At 43.2% G+C, this 20,127-nt stretch overlaps 1 protein-coding gene across 1 annotated transcript in view; it reads left to right on the forward strand.

The window, feature by feature from the left end:
• Positions 1-20,127, forward strand: part of PIGG (phosphatidylinositol glycan anchor biosynthesis class G (EMM blood group)) — an 809,046-nt gene that overhangs the window by 254,551 nt on the left and 534,368 nt on the right. Inside the window, exon 4 of the mRNA XM_078676334.1 lies at positions 843-1,031. Within this exon, the coding sequence (XP_078532460.1) occupies positions 843-1,031 (189 nt within the window). The remainder of the gene's footprint in view (positions 1-842; positions 1,032-20,127) is intronic.

A 20,127-nucleotide genomic window follows, 5' to 3' on the forward strand; every position in this document is an offset into this window, starting at 1 on the left:
ACATTACATTGCTCACTGGTTCCAAGGCATGATCTAGGCCGCAGGGGGTATCCGACCTAGAGCTGGGTGGAAATCACCCGACCCCCATATGCCGCCCATCTACACCCATGATAATTGGAAGCCATTACCCCTTCAAGGTGGGAGTTGGCCTTCTGAAACTGACTGCCTCCTTTTCATGTGCAAGGTCACCCTGTGTATTTGTCCTTCTAGTACTGTTGGTTGTATGCCCCTTTGATTTTCTGTTATGTATTTGACACTCCATTTCCCTTGATTGATAATCCTTTGCACGGCCACTGTGGATATTCACCAAATGATTGACCAAAAAGATCTAAGTTGATAACGTAATTATACAATGTTATTACTAACGTATTACTAAAATGTGAAGTGTTATAATGATAAATGTCAATAAAAAATACTTTAAAAAAATCATTATGGTCCATGCTCTATGAATATTAGGAAGCTCTTTTAAAGCCACTTGAAATTAGCTGTGAATTGATATGACAAAGCTGTGTTATGAGTGGCATCCAGGTAATTAGCAGGTGCATAATAGGAAACATTGTTTGAGGTACATCATTAATTTTGGTAACCTGGTTCGGTATTAAATTCTACATTCTTTCACGTGGCTGTAGTAGTGATCTTAATTGGTGATATTCTCTCATGTGGGGCGTCTGTTTTGAGTTTTTGATGGTTTTAATCACATCGAATCTAAACATACCTCTATACAGTGTATTTGGGGGTGGACCCACAGCTCAGTTGCTGCAAAACATTATTTGCTTTAATAATGTGATTGAAGGCATATATGATATATGGATTGTTTAAATGTTCGTTTTTCTCAATTTAAGGTTGATAACAACGTAACCAGGCATTTGGATAATGTATTAAAGAGATCAGACTGGGATTTATTAATACTCCATTACCTTGGGTTGGATCACATTGGTCATTTGAGTGGACCGAACAGCCCATTGGTGGGACCAAAGCTTCTTGAAATGGATAATGTGTTAAAGAAAATTCACACTAACCTACTCTCAAAGGTAAATCCCATGCCATTTATTTTTCCCTTTTATGCGTAATGTCAATGTCATTTAATTGTATTCAAAGCTTAAAATCTGCAGTACCTGCATACATTTAAAAGAATACCGATTCCTGTACTTTTCCTGAATGCCCATCTTTTTTATTTCTAGGAGACATTGCCACAATTCAGTGATCCTTGTAGGCTCTATATAGCTTCTCCACTTTGTCAAAATCAATTTATTAGCAATAGATTAAGAACGTCACATTTTTAACGAGTTAAGATCATATAAGTGGGAACAGTGTCAGTAGTGCCAGCAATGGGGAATCAGTGAACAGATTTAGGAAATTCCTTCTGTGTTTGTAATTTGAAACTTAGCATTGGTTTTTCTTTTCTAGTACTGTACTCTCAATTCCTTTGTTATTCATTCCAAATAAATGCCGTTGTTACCAAAAAAACAGTTTCCAAAAAAGGATGTATATTGAAAACGGAGTGGGGGTGGGCAAACATTGTAACCTGATCATACTTTGTGTTAATGGTATTCAAAATCATTTGGTACACACCTGAGCTATTTCTACTAGTTGGGGCTCTGTTCCTGCACTAAGTAATTGTCTGGTTATGGTCATAATAGCAGAACTGAGCACGTTCTTCAAACAATGTATTGACGCATCTACTACAATTCTTGAGAGGCTTATTTGATGGAAGAGGTTTCCTCTTACTGTGATGTACCACCACAGCTTTGCTTGTATGTGGTCACTAATACTCAGTTTTTCATCAACTATGAAGTGTTTTGTGAAGTAGACAATAGATTATGCAGGCCAGGGAAGTCATCGATAATGAATGGTTTTTCAGAGGTACAGGAAATATTAACAACACTAGACCAACATGAAATTGATGAACCTCTAACCTTAAATCATTCTGACCCATATACCGGGTTTACCAGGCAAGGTCCCCCGAAAACAGGATATTTAAAAAAATCTTTTCTTAATATACTTTTTTGGAACATCGCAGGTTTGCGCCCCAAATTTACCAATGAAATCTGGATTAATTTCATACAAAAATGTAATGTCCTCGGTCTACAGGAGACATGGGCTATATGTGCAATACACATAGAGGGCTATAAAACCTACTTTTCTCAAGCACTTCCTTCAACATCAGGGAGAGCTAGGGGAGGTATGTCGATTTTTATTTCTAATCTTGTTGACATTCAGAATATTGTTCAAGTTAAAATAGAGACTAACTATCAAATTATATGCTGAGGGCGAGTAAAAGCAACTCCTTTGTGTTGGTTAACTTTTATAATAATCTTAAACAGGACGAAATAATTAGAGTACTAAAAGAAATTCATTTATGATTGCAGGAACTAAAAAATAAGCCAACCAAAGACTTGGTAATTATATGGGGCGGCGACTTCAATCAATTCCTATGCGGGCACAAATCTAACTTAACCTGTGGTCTTCGGGCTGAAAACGAAATTCCACTAACTCATTTTCGCCATACAATGACGGGGAACTGTTTGAATTAACCACTTTTCTGGTTGGAATTGGGTTTGGCTAATGAATTGGTGAACCCTCCAATTCCCCTCACCTGTACTTTTAATGGTAGAGGATTATCTAGTATCATAGACTTAATTTTAATTTCTAGTGATTTCCGCTCTCGAATATTGAATTTTTTTACGCATGATATTGCAATAAGCGATCACTATCCCAACAGTATTACACTATCACTTCCACACCAATCTGATATACGTAACTCTTTGAGGACCCTTGGGCAGGCGACCCTGAGTCTTGACAAGGTTAAAGTGGGTTAAAGTAGATCCATTAGAGATCACCAGGAAAGTAGTAAAAAACACGCTAATGGCAATTGAAAAATGCCTCGATCTTTGGACACGAAGAGGTCATGAGTAACTTTGTGGCTATAACGAAAACAATAAAAGAAGCTTTCCATATTAATTAAAAAAACAGTTCTGCTAAACCCAAAGGCTGGTTTAATAATACATGCACTAAAGCCTATTCCAAACTGAAAATAGCCCTCCATAAAACAAAAAGGGATAAAAAGGAAATAGCCAATCTCAGAAGCGAGTATAATCAGGCAATAAAATCAAGGAAAAACGATCTAAAAAACGAACCATGGGCCCAACTTCACAAAACCTGCGCTACAAAAGATAACATTGCCTTTTGGGCAATAATTAAATCCCCCTTTTTAGTGGACACTAATGACAAACCTAAAATTGACGTGTATCGCTGCTGGACTCCCTGGGCAAGGTGGCTGGATTAATCATCCTCGAGCGTCTCCAGCTCTGGGCGGATGATAACAAGATCCTATTGGACCTTCAATTCGGGTTTCGAGAGGGTCTTGGTACCACAGAACAAGTTCTATACCGTACCAGTCTGGAGTAGACTGTGAAATTTACATTCCGATTATGTTTACCCTTTTCCCTATTTTATGCTCTTGATCTATATTTTTATAATTGATGATTGTCTATTTGTACTTTATAAGACGTCAAAAACGTATTAACGAACTGTTTTTATTTTGTATGTAGAAACATTTTTAAGCATATTTTATGGCAAGATCTTTGTTTTATAAATGTACTTTTATGGTTTTTCAAATACATGAAAACCGAATAAAGAAATTGAATGAATGAAAGAATGGTTGTGTTTTGTGCATTTTTTTCCTAAGGAGTGAACTGGTGAAGTCAACCATGAGATGAATTCACTATGTGTGCAAGATTTTACTAGGTGCTGCAAATGCTGCATGTGGAGCACTAACTTAGTAATATGACACCTCCATTCAAGCTAATGAGAGAAGGGATTGACAAATGCAACTAGAGTAGCACCTGTTTTGAACATAAAGAGGACCACATAACCCCACAGATCTACAGCCAGTTTTAAGTGGGCAGGACTGTGTTATAGTTGCTAGTTGACTACTTATCCCTGTTGGCCACTGCACTTGAGATCTAAAAGGAAGCACCGAAGTGCGACTGCATATTTGAATGAGGAACACGATGCTACATGATAATAATGGAAATAAAATGTGAAATTCATCATATAGTACGGGCCAACATTATAGTTCTGTTATACGTAGTGATAATCTTGCGTGATTACTCTAATATCTAGACTGGTACATTGTGTGTCCAATTATCATGCCCTAGTGGATAAACTCTGTATTGTAAGAAAGGAGAGGAGAAATTACCTCTGATTATTTATTGTACAAGGCAGGATGTTAATCTCTCTGTACTCATGGGTAATTGCTTCTTGCTTACAGTTGGAGTAAATGAGAATAGGAACTATGGATGGTGCAATGCCCCTATTCTCCCTGGTGTAAACATCCAGTGTGTGCCAAATCTCTGTGTCCTACAGCTCAAGACCAACTACTGTTACTATACAGAGCAGCTATAGGTCTGGGAGTGAAAGGACTCTTCTCACTGACACATTTATGTAATTATCCAAGTAATCTCTTCATTAAGACCTCTACATACTGTATCACAATGGAAAATCCAAAAGGTTACCCTATTTTTTCTCACTTTTTCTATGTCGTATCCGGGTTTCTGGGTGATTTTCTCAAAGATGAGCCATTTACGATCATACTCAATGTGGTTGTTTTCCATGTAGTGTTTTACCATGGGAGCTTGTGTTTTATGCTTCCTGATAGCCTATTTATGCTCTGACAGTCTCAGGTAAAGTTCTCTACCTGTCTCCCCTATATACCCAAGTCCACAGGGGCAGATGATCAGGTACACTATATTACTGCTTCTGCAGTTAGTGTGGCTTTTCAGCTTTCCTGTTTTTGTGCCATAGGACCATACTTCAGTAGTGATAGCTGTTGGGCAAGCATAAGACGTACCACATGTGTGGTTTCCTAGAACCAGTGGAAGCCGGTCCATTGTGCTTTGCTGCCAGATTTTTGAGGGTGGTTTTATTCTGCTATGAACTAGCTTATATCTTAAGTTGGAATTCCTTCTGAATGCCACAATAGGTTTCATGAGTGCCATACTGTCTTCATTGGTGTTTAAAATCTTACAATTCCTATGTAGGATCTGTTGTATTTTGTTATTGTAGCTAGAGTGGTTGACAACACAAACAAGCCTTTCTAAAGGTTGTATTTCCCTTCCACTAATAAGACTGTCTCTGTTGTAATATTTAGCCCGTTTTATAGATTGTCTAATTAAGCATTTGGGCTATCCTCTGAGCAATAGGCTCTTTTTAAGTTGCTCCGCATGTGTCATAAAATCACGCATGTTAGTACAGTTGCGCTTGATTCTCAAGAATTCCCCAACGGGGATTGAATCTTTTTGGCATGAGGGATGATAGCTAGTGTGCTGTAGAACCATATTTTTAGCTGTAGGTTTTCTGTAGAGGCTGACCTCAATGCCGTCTTCTCCACCCATGATTCAAATGTCTAGGAACTCTACTTTATCATGTGAGTATTTTGCCGTAAACTTGAGGTTACAGTCACTTAAATTGAGCCATTCAATGAATTGTACCAAGCTTGACTCATCTCCTGTCCAGATGAAGAATATATCGTCTTTGAATCTATGCCAGACTTTTAATTCTCATAGAACGGAGCTATCTCATTAAAAATGTGTTTTAATTCAAATTTTTCCATGTATGTATTCGCTACACTAAGAGCACATGAAGCTCCCATGCTGGTGCCCTGTATCTGTTGATAAAGATTGTCCTTCAATTCAAAGAAGTTGTGATGCAGGACTATATCTAGACACTCCAAAATAAAATTATGATGTCTCTCCCCAGGAACTCTAGCCAGTATAGTTGCCACTGCCTGCATGGCTAGGTCCTGGGGGATGTTGGTATACAACGATTCTATGTCTAGAGTTACTAGGAACTGTGTCTCACGATTGAAAGGTTTGTGTTCAATGGTCGCTATCATGTGTCCCGTATCTTTCATTTATAATTCATACAATTTGGTGAGGGGGCATAAAAATGAGTCCACGTTTTGGGAGAGTGGCTCAGTACAAGAATTAATAGATGATATAATGGGACGCATAGGAGAGTCCCGTATGTTTTTGTGCGTTTTCTGGACTCCATAAAGGGCAGGGATGACTGTATTGCTCTTATTTAAGAATTCTAACTCTTTTTGGCAGATGTAGCCATCCATGAAGGCTTTCGCTGTACTGTCTTCTATTTTTATATTCAAGTCTACTAAGGCTACTAAGTCTACTGAGGCTGTTCTCCATTTTATCTGAGTATTTTTCACTGTCCGTCACCACTATGCCCCCTGCTTTGTCACATGGCTTGTTGGTAATATGTGTGTTGTTCTGTAAATTCCTAAGTGCCTGTGTTTCCAAGTTAGTAAAATTGGGGAGTGGCTTGCGGACATATTTGGTGACTTTCTCCAATTCTTTTATCACAGAAGACCGCAACTTCAGGTCCTACCATCTCAAGAGAAGGTGTGAACTTGGACGGAGGCTTACAGCCCGAATAGTTGATATCTTCTTCTGTGGGAATATTATCAGACATTAATTTTTTTAGTCTAATTTTTTGAAATTACGAATATAGATCTTTATTCATAGCAAATATGTCAGGTTGTGTGCTGGGGACAAAAGAGTCCTTCGCTTAATAAAGTAATTTCTTCTATGGCAAGCTGGTGACTAGACAGATTAAAGATGGGGATAGTAAGTCCATTTGAGGTGTTATTTTATTGTTTTATTCAATCAAAAAAAATATGATCATTCACATCGTAAAAAAAACACAACACATCAGAATAAAAACAGTTAATGTACATTGAAAAAGTGTTATCAAAATATCCATTAAAACAAGGTTTAAAATTCCTGTAAAAACACAGTAGGCTAAGTCATCCATTTGGACAAATTAAAGGTATGTAGACACAGCCATTTTCGTAGGCTGAATTACACATTTTAGCCTCCTCCTCCACGCAAACAGCAGGAATCTTGAGATAGAAAACACTAGCCAACATGTGGTATCAGATTTAAAAATGCATATAACTTCCGAATGACTCCTAATAGAAAGCATACGACAGACAGGGGCTATCCAGGTTCTTCTATAGTCAGCAGAGGACGGGCACCAAAAGAGAAAATGCTCAAGTGTCTCGGGTACAGCAAGGCAGGATGGACACAATACATTAACCACCCCATTTACCCAGCTACTTCTCCTTGTGTTTAAAGGATTCGTTCCATATCTAAGTTGGGTATACAGAGCTCGTGCCTTTGGTGGCTCAATGTCATCCAAAAAGGACTCAAAGCCATAGCTGTCTTTAACATTTAAAAACCTCACAGTTAAAGTGCCATGTGCAAAATGTTCAATGCTTTCCGAGATCATCAGTGCCCAGAACCTTTTTTTAACAAGAGGGATCAAGGATTTAGTAATGGTCCAAGGTTCCTTCCAAAGTTGCCCCAATCCAATTTTTAAAAACCAATCCTTGATCTTTTTGAACCACTTGATTCGACTAGTTTGCCTGTGCAATGCAATTAGCTCAACCATGCCTTCCTTCAGTGGGACCTTTTTGTTGCTTGTCCACACCCTTATCCAGAATAAGAGGGCCCGGAGAATGGCAAAGTATTCAATAGGTTTTATGCCAAGGTCTAGTTAGTGGCAGAAGTGATGTATTTACTGGCAAGTTCGTAATAGCTCTAATAAATTTGTTCTCAGAGGTAGTTAGGTCTGTAAGATTTTCCAATCCCCATAACTGGGCCCCATAAAGAGGCCCTCCTAGACCTTTTGCCCTATGCATTTCTAGGATACGTGAAATGGGCCGGTAGGGAGAGGCCCTAGCCCTACGTACTAGGGCACAATCTACATGCTGGAGGGTCAAGGTGCTCTTTTCCAGCTGTGCATTCCAAGTCAACCTTTCACTTATGCGAACCCCCAAGTAGTCAAAGGATTTAACTTGCTCCAAAACTTGCGTACCCAACGCAAGTTTGCCCTTGCTAGATTTATAGGGATTAAAGGACATATACTTAGTTTTGGAGCAATTTATTTCTAAGCCCTTTTCTTTACAGAACTTAGCAAATTTATTTAGCAGGTTTTGAATTCTTCTAGGGGTTTTAGCAATAAACAGAGTGTTGTAGGCAAATAGCAGACACGGCACTGCTCTACCTGCCTGTTTCAGAGGGTCACCATCGCAATTAAAGTGTTCACCAATTAAACCATTGATATAGAGGGTGAACAATGTCGGAGCAAGGACGCAGCCTTGGCGTACGCCTTTCTGAACCAGTATGTTGTTGGTCAGGCTGCCATCGGATTCCCATCTAACCTTGACATATGTGTCATGGTGTAGCCGAATCAGGATTCTGACTATATAGGATTGTAGTCCTAATTTGCTCAGGGCTAGCCAGAGTTTAGTCCGGTCAACTGAGTCAAAGGCCGTCTTTAGGTCCACAAACACCGCATATAAATGACTGCCTCCAGATTAATAGGAGGAATATGAAAACTTGGTCATTGGTGCTTGTGGAAGCCCTAAATCCTGCCTGTAAATCCGACAGAACATTATTATCCTTTATCCAATTATGAATTCTTGTCAAAATCATTTTACAAAATATTTTTGGGGAACATCTATTAGGCTAATGGGCCTGTACTTGCAAGGTGACCCTTTGTCACCCTTTTTATGGATAGGAATGATTTCCGTGCCCCGCCAGGTTTCCGGAATAGCTCCCCCATGCAGGATGGTATTAAACACTTTTTGGAGCAGGGGGCCCCATATAACAGGCTCGGCTTTAAACAAGTCTCCCAGAAGCTTGTCTAAGCCTGGGGATTTCCCACTCTGCAACAAATTTATGGCCAGGATGGTTTCATCTACTGTAAAATTGTCTCCATCTAGTATTCCAAGATCCTGTGGGTACATATATGTACCTAGGTCATAATGGAACCCCTGATCTGCAAATAAGTCCCAAAAGTAATCCTCCCACACATGGGGCTGAATGTGAAAGTCTGTTTCTATTTCTATATTTGATGATCCCTTCGACAGCAGGTGCCAAAAAAGTTGGCTGTTCTTAAGTTTTGCAGCTTCATGAAGCATGCTCCACTTTTCAGTCTCCCAGTCCCTTTTTGCCATATTTTTGTGCCATTTTGTAAGACTTTCTGCGGCTTTGTACAACTATAGGAGACTTCCTTTTCACTGCCTCAAATAGGTCATCCCTGGATTTTTTGCAGGCTTCGTTAAACCAGGGAGCTGTTTTCCGCTTGGTAATTCCGAGTGAGGTCGCACTCTGCTCGTCCCAACAGCGTGTGACCCCGGAGCATGATGGTCGATGGAGTAGGTATCAGCGGGTGCGCTTCTACCCGAGTCTTGAGTCTTGAGGGTATTCACTGATGTGCTTGCCATCCCTGGACACGTGTTTCGCGGTCATTACCGTTCGTCAGCAGGGATTAGGCGTGTGCACGGGGTTGCTGCGTGGGCTGCCGAAAATATTCATAGGTCCAGATACCTTTTGTGGCGCGCAGGTGCGTAATCTCGAGGTCGTCACCTCCACCGGCTCAAGGGAGCCTATATAAATAGTAATTCCGAGTGAGGTCGCACACTGCTCGTCCCATCAGCGTGTGACCCCGGAGCATGATGGTCGATGGAGTAGGTATCAGCAGGTGCGCTTCTACCCGAGTCTTGAGTCTTGAGGGTATTCACTGATGTGCTTGCCATCCCTGGACACGTGTTTCGCGGTCATTACCGCTCGTCAGCAGGGATTAGGCGTGTGCACGGGGTTGCTGCGTGGGCTGCCGAAAATATTCATAGGTCCAGGTACCTTTTGTGGTGCGCAGGTGCGTAATCTCGAGGTCGTCGCCACCAACGGCTCAAGGGAGCCTGTATAAATAGAAATAGTTTTCCGCTTGGGTCGAGTACAATTTCTATAAAAAAGAGGTCTTAAATTTGTAATCAATTTAAAAAAAGTAGTTATAATGACTTCCGGCCCTATGGTAGGTGTACTCAGGTAAATTAAAGTCTGCTCCACCTCTGTGTATATTTTGGGGAGCACAGTTGGATCAGATAAAATGAGGGGCAACTTGACTCTTCTATTGTTATTTGTAGTAATGCCCGGGGTACTCTCACTCCTAGGGGGTCCATACAATGACAAAGCGTTGTGATTGCTGTCATCCCGGAGTAAAATTACCATCTCTTTGACACAAGGCCAAAGATCTAGATCGACAAGAATATAGTTGATCCGGGTTTTAGAAACAGCCCTCTTAAAGGTATGACTTGCTCCTTTATCGGAGTGTGTCCGGCCGTTACAGGCTCTGACCCTATATGCAATGGTGAGTGACAGAATTTTTTAGGCCACCCTAGTGCATTTCTTAATTGATGGTATCATACGTTTAGTGATCCCCCTTGCTGTCCCCTCCTCCGAGACAAGATCCTGTATGTAATCAACCGGTTCAAAAGTTGTGTTAAGGTCCCCGGCGATTATCAATCGGTGACTCCCCATGGCTGAGTCAAGGTAATTAGTCAGAGTTGTTATTGTCACTGAAGGTCTGTGGGGGCTAGTCACCCGATTATAGATGTTAAAGAGTCTGTCTTGCATATTGTCCTTGCCCAATGATAATTCTAACCCAAGTATCTCGTCTGAGTCAATATTTAAAACTTTTATTGTACATACCAGCGAGTTTTTGACCCAGATTAAAAGGCCGCCAGCTGGGCGACCAGCTGACGACTGTTTGGCTTCAACACTATATGTGGTAAACCCTACCCTGTGCACGCGTCCAGCTGCCCAGGTTTCCTGCAGGAGGCATAAATGATAGCTGTCCATTAGCTTGCACCATTGAGGATCAGTTATCTTGGTCTTGATACCAGCTACATTCCAAGATATGAATTTCAAATCCTGGAAGTTGTATAAGAGTTCCTTAGTAGGCCCAGGGTTGCTAATACCCCCCCTCCCGAACATTTGTTGGGAGTAGGAATGAATACAGTTTGTTGCAGGTACATTTATACCATGATTACTATCAATGCATGGAGAAAATGTAGCAGTGGACCGTAAATTCGATGTGACTTCTGTAGGGATTGAGGGTACGCTGGATAGTCAGTCTTGGGAGTCCAGGGTGCTCAAGAGCTGAAACCTGTTTCTAATTTCCAAAGGAGGGACCTCCTGGTATATGGGAGTTGTTGCATAGGCCACATTGTTTGCCACAGTGTTTCTCTCACTATTTTCAAGATGCCTATAAAAGAAGCCAAGGGGCAGAACACCAATCGCTTTGCCCAGCCTCTGAATATTAGAGTGGGAGTCCCATCCTATCGGTCGACTCGCGATATTTGGGGATCTGCAATTTATTACAATACAGTCAACAGGAAATGACTTGGGTAACGTGCCCACCCACCTAACTCGTCTCATGAATAGGATATCTCGATAGTCAGAGTTTAAAAGATTTGTGTTCTGTTGCAGCCAGTGACAGGTTTTATTTTTTAATTGAGATTGTGATTCAGTTTGATTTTCCTGCAGAGTGGGAATATTTGTAAGAATGACAACGTAGGGACAGCACATTGGTGGGAGATGTAGGGTCACTTTATCATCATGATTGATTTGGCCATTTTTGTGGGGCAATAATGAACGTGATGATTGATCTGGGCATAAATCGTTCCTGTTTGTAACTGTGGATGGAGAGCCTCGCTTACTTTGATTTGGGGATTTACATGTATTTACCACTTGATTTACATTTGCAAACCCTCATACTTCTGTTCTACTGCATTGGCTGGGTTTCTAGGGACAGCATTATCCGCAAGACAAGATGGTTGAGTGTTGCGCTTAACAACGGACTCTTCTTGTTGGTTTGGGATCCCCCTTTGAGCAGGACCTCCAGCCAATAGATTAGATTTTACCCCTGCACTTAAATCCCTAATCATAGTATGCATAAGTGTCACAGTAGACTCTAGCTTGTCTAATCTAGTTAAGATCGGTAACAAATTTCTTGAGATCGACTCTTCTAACAAGGACACTAATGCCACAGTCAAATGTTGGGGGATTGCTACAGGCTGGATTGGAGATAGCAAATTTGTGCCGCTCGCAGTGGCTGATCCTTGTAAGGGTGACATCGGGGCTTCTGTGCATGTGATCTGGGACTGTCTCTTCGACATGGACCATGTGTACCTTGTGGGCTCCGTATGTTTTACTTTTTTCTTCCTTTTGCCCACGGTTTCACGTACTGGCGATTTTGGAAGCTTTGTACGGAGCTGCTTAACAGGGGGTGGAGATTGGGCCACAGGGCTGCTCAGGTGAGCAGAGTTTGTTTGACTAAGTTCCACAGTTTCAGCGGTCTGAACTTCCATCAAGTCTGGATCGGTGACCGATCCTACTGGGCAACCTCCCAATGATAGCCATCGCTCAGCAACCTCAATCTCCATGTCAATTGCCTTTGTTGCTCGCATTAAAAGACATTCCAGTGTGGAATTAGACATAGTTCTAGGCGTAGAGGCCTTCCCCCTGTGTTTTTGGGATTGCCGGCATGTCGCTTTATAAGATTAAAAGGTACTTACTATATAGGGACAGCAGAGAAAGCAGAAATATGTAAACGTCCGTGGCCTAAGGGTCAAGGGACCTGGCCCGCCTCTTCCTGCCGCTGACGGGCACAGACGGGCCCACCCTAGGCCCGGGCTTCACCCGCGCGCGTCCCGCGCTGCGGGAGCCCGCTCACTGCTTTAAAGCGCCTCCGGGCGCTGACGAAATGACAGTGGCAGCAGTGGCCACGGCCACAGGGGGGAATGGGACAGGTAGTCCCGGGCTCCTCAACCCCAGAGAATCAGCTGGCACAAAATTCACCAACAAGACTGGCGTCCCGCGCTGCAGGAGCCCACTCACTGCTTTAAAGCACCTCCGGGTGCTGACGAAATGACAGTGGCGGCAGCAGCCGTAGGGGAGAATGGGACAGGTAGTCCCGGGCTCCTCAACCCCCGAGATTCAGCAGGCACAGAATTCACCAACAAGACGGGCGTCCCATGCTGCGGGAGCCCGCTCACTACTTTAAAGCGCCTCCGGGCGCTGACGAAATGACGGTGGCGTCAGCGGCTGCAGGGGGAATGGGACAGGTAGTCCCGAGCTCCTCAACCCCCGAGAATCAGCTGGCACAGAATTCACCAACAAGACGGGCGTCTATCTAAGACTTCCAATTCCTCTGATTTCGTGTCCTCATGTATGGCTGTGGATGTGCTTGCTCTGTCTGAGGATAATGGTTCCTTTCTTGTCTTTGGAACCTTACATGGCCTCTGCCCCTGCCTTGCTCTAAAAAAGGCGACTGACCATATTGGTGTTGGTTATAAAGTTGTCCTCTGCGATTTCTGGGATTGTAACCTGGTCCTTCGTTTGTTACAGGGCTTTCATAATCTGAATCTGATGAATTTGAATCAGAAAATGTCAAGGATTTCTGTCTTTTGTAAGCACATGTGTTTGTTTGACCTCCCTCATAGCGTTCTTCCTGGTAGAAGTTGCTTTGAAGATAAGGATAAACCTTCTCTTGTGAAAACCAGCGGATGTCTTTTTTTAGTTTTTCTGTTTTTTTCTTAAAAAAATAGTCCTCAAACTCCTGTAGCGCTTGATTAATGCTAAACAGTTTGTTCTTACCTTCTTCTATGCTAGTATTAGTTTTAAGTTTTTCTTCTAGCTCTAGAATCTCTTGGTTTAAAACCTGTATCTTCTCTTTCACTGTCTCTATGATGAGGATCATCCAGTCCCTGGAGCAACGGTTCGCGATATGAGACCATTGCTCCAGGAACTGGCGTACCTCAACAAAGAGAGCTGGTACATTTCTGACTCTCAAGCCAGAGGGGATAGCCCCTGCCTTCAAATACTCCAACATGTAGTAGGCATGAGACTCCATTCTCTTTGCCTTTTTCTTTGTTTGTCAATTTGTTCCATTCACTATTATCCTTTTTTTTTTTTTTTTTCTCAAAAACCTTTATTTGAGCAAGCATAGAAAAATACAAGAATGGGCCTACAACCTCACTGGCTGGCCGCTAATAATAAGGCACAAGGAAATAAATAGAAATGTACTCCCGTGGTCAGGCACAAATCAAGTATCAAGCATTACTCCAAACATATCACAGAGCATATTGATTTTCTGTTTTATACATAAACACAACAAACACTAAAAAAAGGCGAATGCATAGTAATCAAGGTCAGCCCAAAGAACGGAGGGGATGGTCAGCAATCAGGAGAACATAACAAGAGCCCAGAGACTCTAATAAGGTTGGGGGGGGGGGAGCAGCGGGGAGAACCGGAAATGCACAAGACAGTATGCAAAGGTTCCGGGAACGCTCGCCTAGGGAGATAGAGTAACATCAATAGTGCCAACAAGGGGAGGGGTACAGATATCCCCACGATATTCATTCCACTGGCCCCAAATCTTCGTCCACGCCCTGGGTCTGCCCCTGGCCACATATACAGTCTTCTCACGAAACATGGACCAGTCCATGTTGTCCTCCCATTTCGAGACCTCAGGGGGTCTGGATGCGCCCCAGAGTTGCGCAATATCCCGTTTTGCAATCATGTAACCCAAGGTAGCCCATCTGGTCTGGGCTACAGAGTAGTCAGTGGGTTCCCACACATTCAACAGACACCGTCGTGTCTCCGGCCGCAGGGCAACACCAGTCACAGCAGTCATCACCTCAAGCACAGCAGTCCAGTAGGCCGCCACCACTGGGCACTCCCAAAGAATATGTAAAAAAGTAGCACTCGACCCACAACCACGCTTACATAACCCATCCGGGGAAAAGGCCATTGACACCAGACACGGACCAGTGACATACACTCGATGAAGGATTTTAAGTTGAACCAAACGGAGACGGGCAGGGATGGCTACTTCTTTCGGAGAAGAGAGTGCCGATTGCCAATCCTCGTCGTCCAGTTCCAACCCATCGCCGACCCAAACCTCCCGAAGTCGGACCAATAAGTCTGCCCGATTATTGATCAGCTTCTTATAGATCAGGGAAATAGTGCTATCAGGCAGGTGGCCATCAAGGACACGATCTTCGAGGGGGGAAGACTCGGGCAGGGTCTCATCAGGAGTCAGGACTGAGGCGAGGGCGTGTCGGACCTGCAGATAACGAAAAAATTCTCTACCATTCAAACCGTATTCCGCCTGGAGGGCCTGGAACGACTTCACACTACCTTTCGAACAGACATCACCCACCTTACATATCCCAATCATATCCCAGCGGTCGAAGCCCTTAGTAGACCAGAGGCACCCCAAACGTTCAGAGGCATAAAGCGGCGTCGCCAATGTCATTCGATCCTCCCATCCCAAACTCACATTCGCGGCTCGCCACACAGTGACTGCAATCCTGGACGGACCCACAAGATGGCGCCCGGCTGATCGAGAATAAAGCACTCTATTAAAGTCCCCACCCGGCAGCTGGAGTTTATCCATCTCAAATGCAGGATTTCGACCCGGTGAAAACATCACGTGATTAATAGCAGACAACTGGGAAGCCCAATAATATCTCTTGATGTCGGGGAGCGCCATGCCCCCGTCGTACCAAGGGATGGTGAGTTTCGCGAGGGCAATACGTGGACGCCCGTCCCAAATCAATTGCCTTTGAAGACTCTCGATCTCTCGGAAGTAGGTCTTGGGGATGTCGTCATAGGAATTCTGGAGCGCATAGAGGAACCGCGGCAAGGACATCATTTTAAACAGGGCCGCCCTGCCCAGAGGAGACAAAGGGAGCTTGCGCCAACGGGCCACGTCCAGTCGCAATCTAAGCAACGGGGGGAGGAGATTACGCTCAAATCGGAGCGAGGAGTCCAACGTAATGAAGATCCCTAAATATTTGAAGCCAGACTGGACCACCTGTATAGGAAGTCTGCTCGGCAATGGGGGTAAAACACCCGAAAGAACATACACGCAGGACTTGGCCCAGTTAATAACGAGGCCTGAGTTGGCTCCAAATGAAGTAAGAACATCAAATAAAACAGTCAGAGATTTACGCGGGGAGGTGAGATATAGAAGAATGTCGTCCGCGTAAAGCGAGACGCGGTCCTCAAAGTCCGGTGACCAGCGAATCCCTTTAAGCGAAGGCTCCCACCGAAGCCATGCAGCTAACGGTTCCAAAGAAAGTGCAAAAAGCAACGGAGACAAGGGGCAACCCTGACGGGTTCCCCGGCCAAGGGTGAAAGGGGTCGAAACTCTACCGTTTACCACTACTTGTGCTAGGGGTTCAGCATACAATAACTTGACCCAACCAATAAACTCAGGCCCGAAACCAAATTTCTCAAGAGCCGCCCAAAGATAAGGACATTCCACAGTGTCAAAAGCCATTGAGGCATCCAACGACGCCAACATGGCCGGCTCCGTCAGAAGCCCCGCCCTCGCAATCGCACCGTGGAGACGACGTAGGTTAAGAGCCGTGTTGCGATGCGGGATAAATCCGGATTGATCTGGATGGACCAAGTCACTAATGACCGTCAGAAGGCGGGTCGCCAGGAGTTTCGCCAATACCTTGGGCTCAACATTCAGCAGGGATATGGGTCTATAGGATGAACAAAGGTCCCGCGGTTTACCATCCTTGGGGATGACAACTATCGTGGCCAGACGCTGATCATATGGGAGAATACCCCGTTCCCGGGACTCCAGAAACATGGCGCGAAGATATGGCGCCACTCTGTCGGGACGTAGCTTGTACAGTTCAATTGGCAACCCGTTCGGGCCCAATGCTTTGCCCGAACGGAGTGAACGGATGGCAGTAGCTATCTCATCAACAGTAAAGGGGGAATCCAACGCTACACGATCCAAATCGGAAACACTGGGCAGAGCTATATCACGCAACAGAAGGCGAGAGTCAGCCACATCCCTCACAGACACAGGGGTATAAACCACGCGAAAATACTCAGCAAAACAGTCAACTATTCCAACCGGGTCCGTCACACTCTCACCACTCGATGATTGAATCACGGGCACCACACGATTAGCTCTCTCCTTCTTATCCAACCATGCCAGCAATTTACCCGCTTTGTCCCCCACATCATACAAACGACCCTGTTGCTCCCGAAACATCAATTTAGCAGCATCCGTGACCATAGATTTATAGGCAAATTGTTTCAGACCCAGGGCGTGGAGTTTCGCAGACGTGACCCCCGATTCCAAAGCAGCCTCCAATGCAGAAACCTCCCCCTCAAGGTCCACCACCTCCCGATTCCTCGCCTTCTTAGCTTCCACAATAAGGGAGAGAACAAGAAATTATTTATGGAAACTTAGTATTCACATGTGTCACAAATGTAAGTCTCTTTGGAATATTTTTTTGAGATATGTGTTCATACAAACAAATATATAAAAATAATTATATTTACAATAAAATGTTTTGAAATTTACAAAAAGTTTGATGTTCAAATTAAATGTATGATATATGTCTAGGTAGCTTAATACAACGTGGATGTTGTGGTAATATAGAACCTTAGTGGCAGTTTGTTAAATTGAATAGGTCGGCATAGAGGTTCCTACCCCAATCTACCACAATTGTCAACACAGGATTCATAGTAATACAATTGTAATAGTAACTTACATTAGATCCTGGCTACAACTGAGTCATTTGCTGTCGTGGTGCAGTCAAAGCAGCAAAGGAGGGACCTGTATGATGAGGCTCAAACAGAAAAAGTAACAGTAACAGTAAAAAAATACTTTATTTGATTTGGTTTAAATCATATAAAGAGCGGAATGACCGCTAAAAACACATAAGCACCTGTAACTTAAAATTTTATATTAATACTGATTTAGTAAGTAAGCTTTCTTTTAAAACATTTTGATCAGTAAAACAAAGGAAGCGAGGGTTCAATTAGCGCCTTTTAGTCTTATGAGGTTATACTAGCTCAAGGAATCCGATTCTAGTACTTATGTTTACTTGAGGTAAATGTCTAAGCATTTCCTAAATCCTGTTCCGCCTCTTTCTTTTCTAGCGCTTTTGCAGCTTGACTTAAAAGTTTTAGTGATTTGCATGCCAGTTGCACTGTTGATCCTCCTAAACATTTTATTACTGCTAATCTGCATGTCCTTATCTGTTCTTTTATCAATAACGGCCGCAGCAATCTTTTCCGTTCGGATAGTAATGCCGGACAAATACAGAGCAAATGGAGCACTGATTCGTCGCCTTGACCGCAGAGGCGACAGTCCATTGAGGGCCATGTGCATTTCCATTTGGGGGTGAAGTCTTTAGTTGGGTATACTCCTAGTCTCAGTAGCAGTAATTGATGTTTCATTCGGTTTGCAAAGTGTTCCGAAAGATATGGTTGGGGCTTTAGCTTTTTGTATGTCGGCAGGACCGTCCATGCATTTGTTTTCGTGGACAGCGTGGCTTTATCCTGGTCTTGTGTCATTTGGTTAACTGTTTTGTTTACCATTTGTTTGAACTCAGAATAGGACTGTATGGTCTGCCATACTACCTCTAGCTTTAAAGCCTCAATCGATTTTCTTAAGTGCGAATAAGCCGAATTAGTCAGTATTGATTGCTTTTCGACCTCCAGCCAGCAATAGTGTACCAGGGAATCGTCCTCAGCTGCACGCATTCTCCAATAGTATTTCACCAGCGCTCCCTGTCTTGCCATAGTCTGATTTTTTAGCCCAAACTCAAGTCTTATCCGGTCTTGTGAGATGTGGGGCGGGATATTAAACAGTTTTTTGAAGAGGCGGATTTGGGCGATGTTCAATGATGTTCCATCCTTTGCATTTAATAGTTCAGAACCATATGTGATTGCGGGTAGAAATTTTGATGCCACAACTTTTAATAAGTGGGTGGTGGAGCTAACACTGAGTTTTTTTTGCAGGGTTTTGAATGCAAACAGAAGTTGTTTAGCTTTAATTTTCCGATGTTCTTGGTGTTGCTTATAGTTGAGGTGGTTGTCCAAAATCAGTCCCTGTATGTCTCCTCGCGATCCAAACTATTGCTGTTGATGGTCCAGGTGAATTTTGGTATTTTTATCCGTGGGCTGGAAAAACACATGACCTTTGTCTTTTTGAAGTTTATCTGGAGTTGGTTTAGGTCTGTATATTCCGCCAATTTATTTATCAGTCGTTGTAGTCCTCGAGGCGTTTGGGAGAGCAACACAATGTCATCTGGGTATTGCAGGCTTGCTGTTCTAACATTCCCCAGTTTTGGGGGATCGCCCGGTGTTGTACGTAGGTGGTTGTCTAGGTGGGCTGTGAATATATTGAATAAATAGGGGGCCAAGACGCACCCCTGTTTTAGTCCATTCGTGGTGGTGATTTTATTTGTTAGACTTCGGCCATCTCCCATTTTAATTTGGACCCATGTTTTTGAATAAAGGTCTATAATTGCGTTCAATAAACTTCTTGGTGCGCCCCAGGATTTCATTTTTGCCCACAATGCTAGTCTGGGGACCTTATCAAAGGCCGCCTTGAGGTCCACGAAACAGGCATACAGTACTTTAGAATTTCTGATGGATTGATTGGCCAGAAGTGTTACGGCGGAAATGTTTGCTAAAGTGCCCATTCCGGGACGAAAGCCTGTCTGTGTGTTGGTGATCAATTTGATGTTATCCACCCATTCTTCTAGGTCCTTAAGCAGGTTTGCTGCGTAGATTTTTGCCTCAACATCTATGAGCGCAATCAGCCTATAATTTGTGGGATTTGCACGGGCCCCTCATTTAAATATTGGGTGTAATATACTTCCTCGCCAGGAATCCGGGATAGTATGGGATTCCAAAATGTTGTCAAACAATATGGCTAGGTGTTTAGACCAGAATTGTGGATCTTTTTTAAATAGGGCATTTGGCAGACCGTTGGGACCTGGTGCCCCGTCTGATCTCTGCTTTTTTATGATGTTCATTACTTGTTTTTGTGAGGTCTGGATGTCAACCATTAATTGATCAGACCCTGATGTTTCCAATTCGTTTTGCTGCAATTTTTGTTCCATTTTTCCTTGTGAGTTGCTGTGGTGTTTCCGATACGAGTTGTTAATCATTTTGTTTGGGGCCTGCGGGATTCGTTTTTGTGTTTCTGGCTTCTTCTGCTTTCTTGATGTTATGTCAATGATGGTACTATGGTGTTTTTGTATCGCCATCCCTATTTCGTTTTCAGTTATAGCTCTGGGTGCTGTCTGTAGATTGTAAGTGGCTTCTATATGGGTTCGCCATGTATGCTCTGTTATATCGGAGTTGAAATGCCGATTTTTTTCCATTGGATAAAACGTTAATCTGGGCCAGAAAAAGTAAAAAAGGTAAGTTC

Source organism: Lissotriton helveticus, chromosome 2_1 (genome assembly GCF_964261635.1).
Source record: "Lissotriton helveticus chromosome 2_1, aLisHel1.1, whole genome shotgun sequence".
NCBI classification, from domain to species: Eukaryota; Metazoa; Chordata; class Amphibia; order Caudata; family Salamandridae; genus Lissotriton; species Lissotriton helveticus.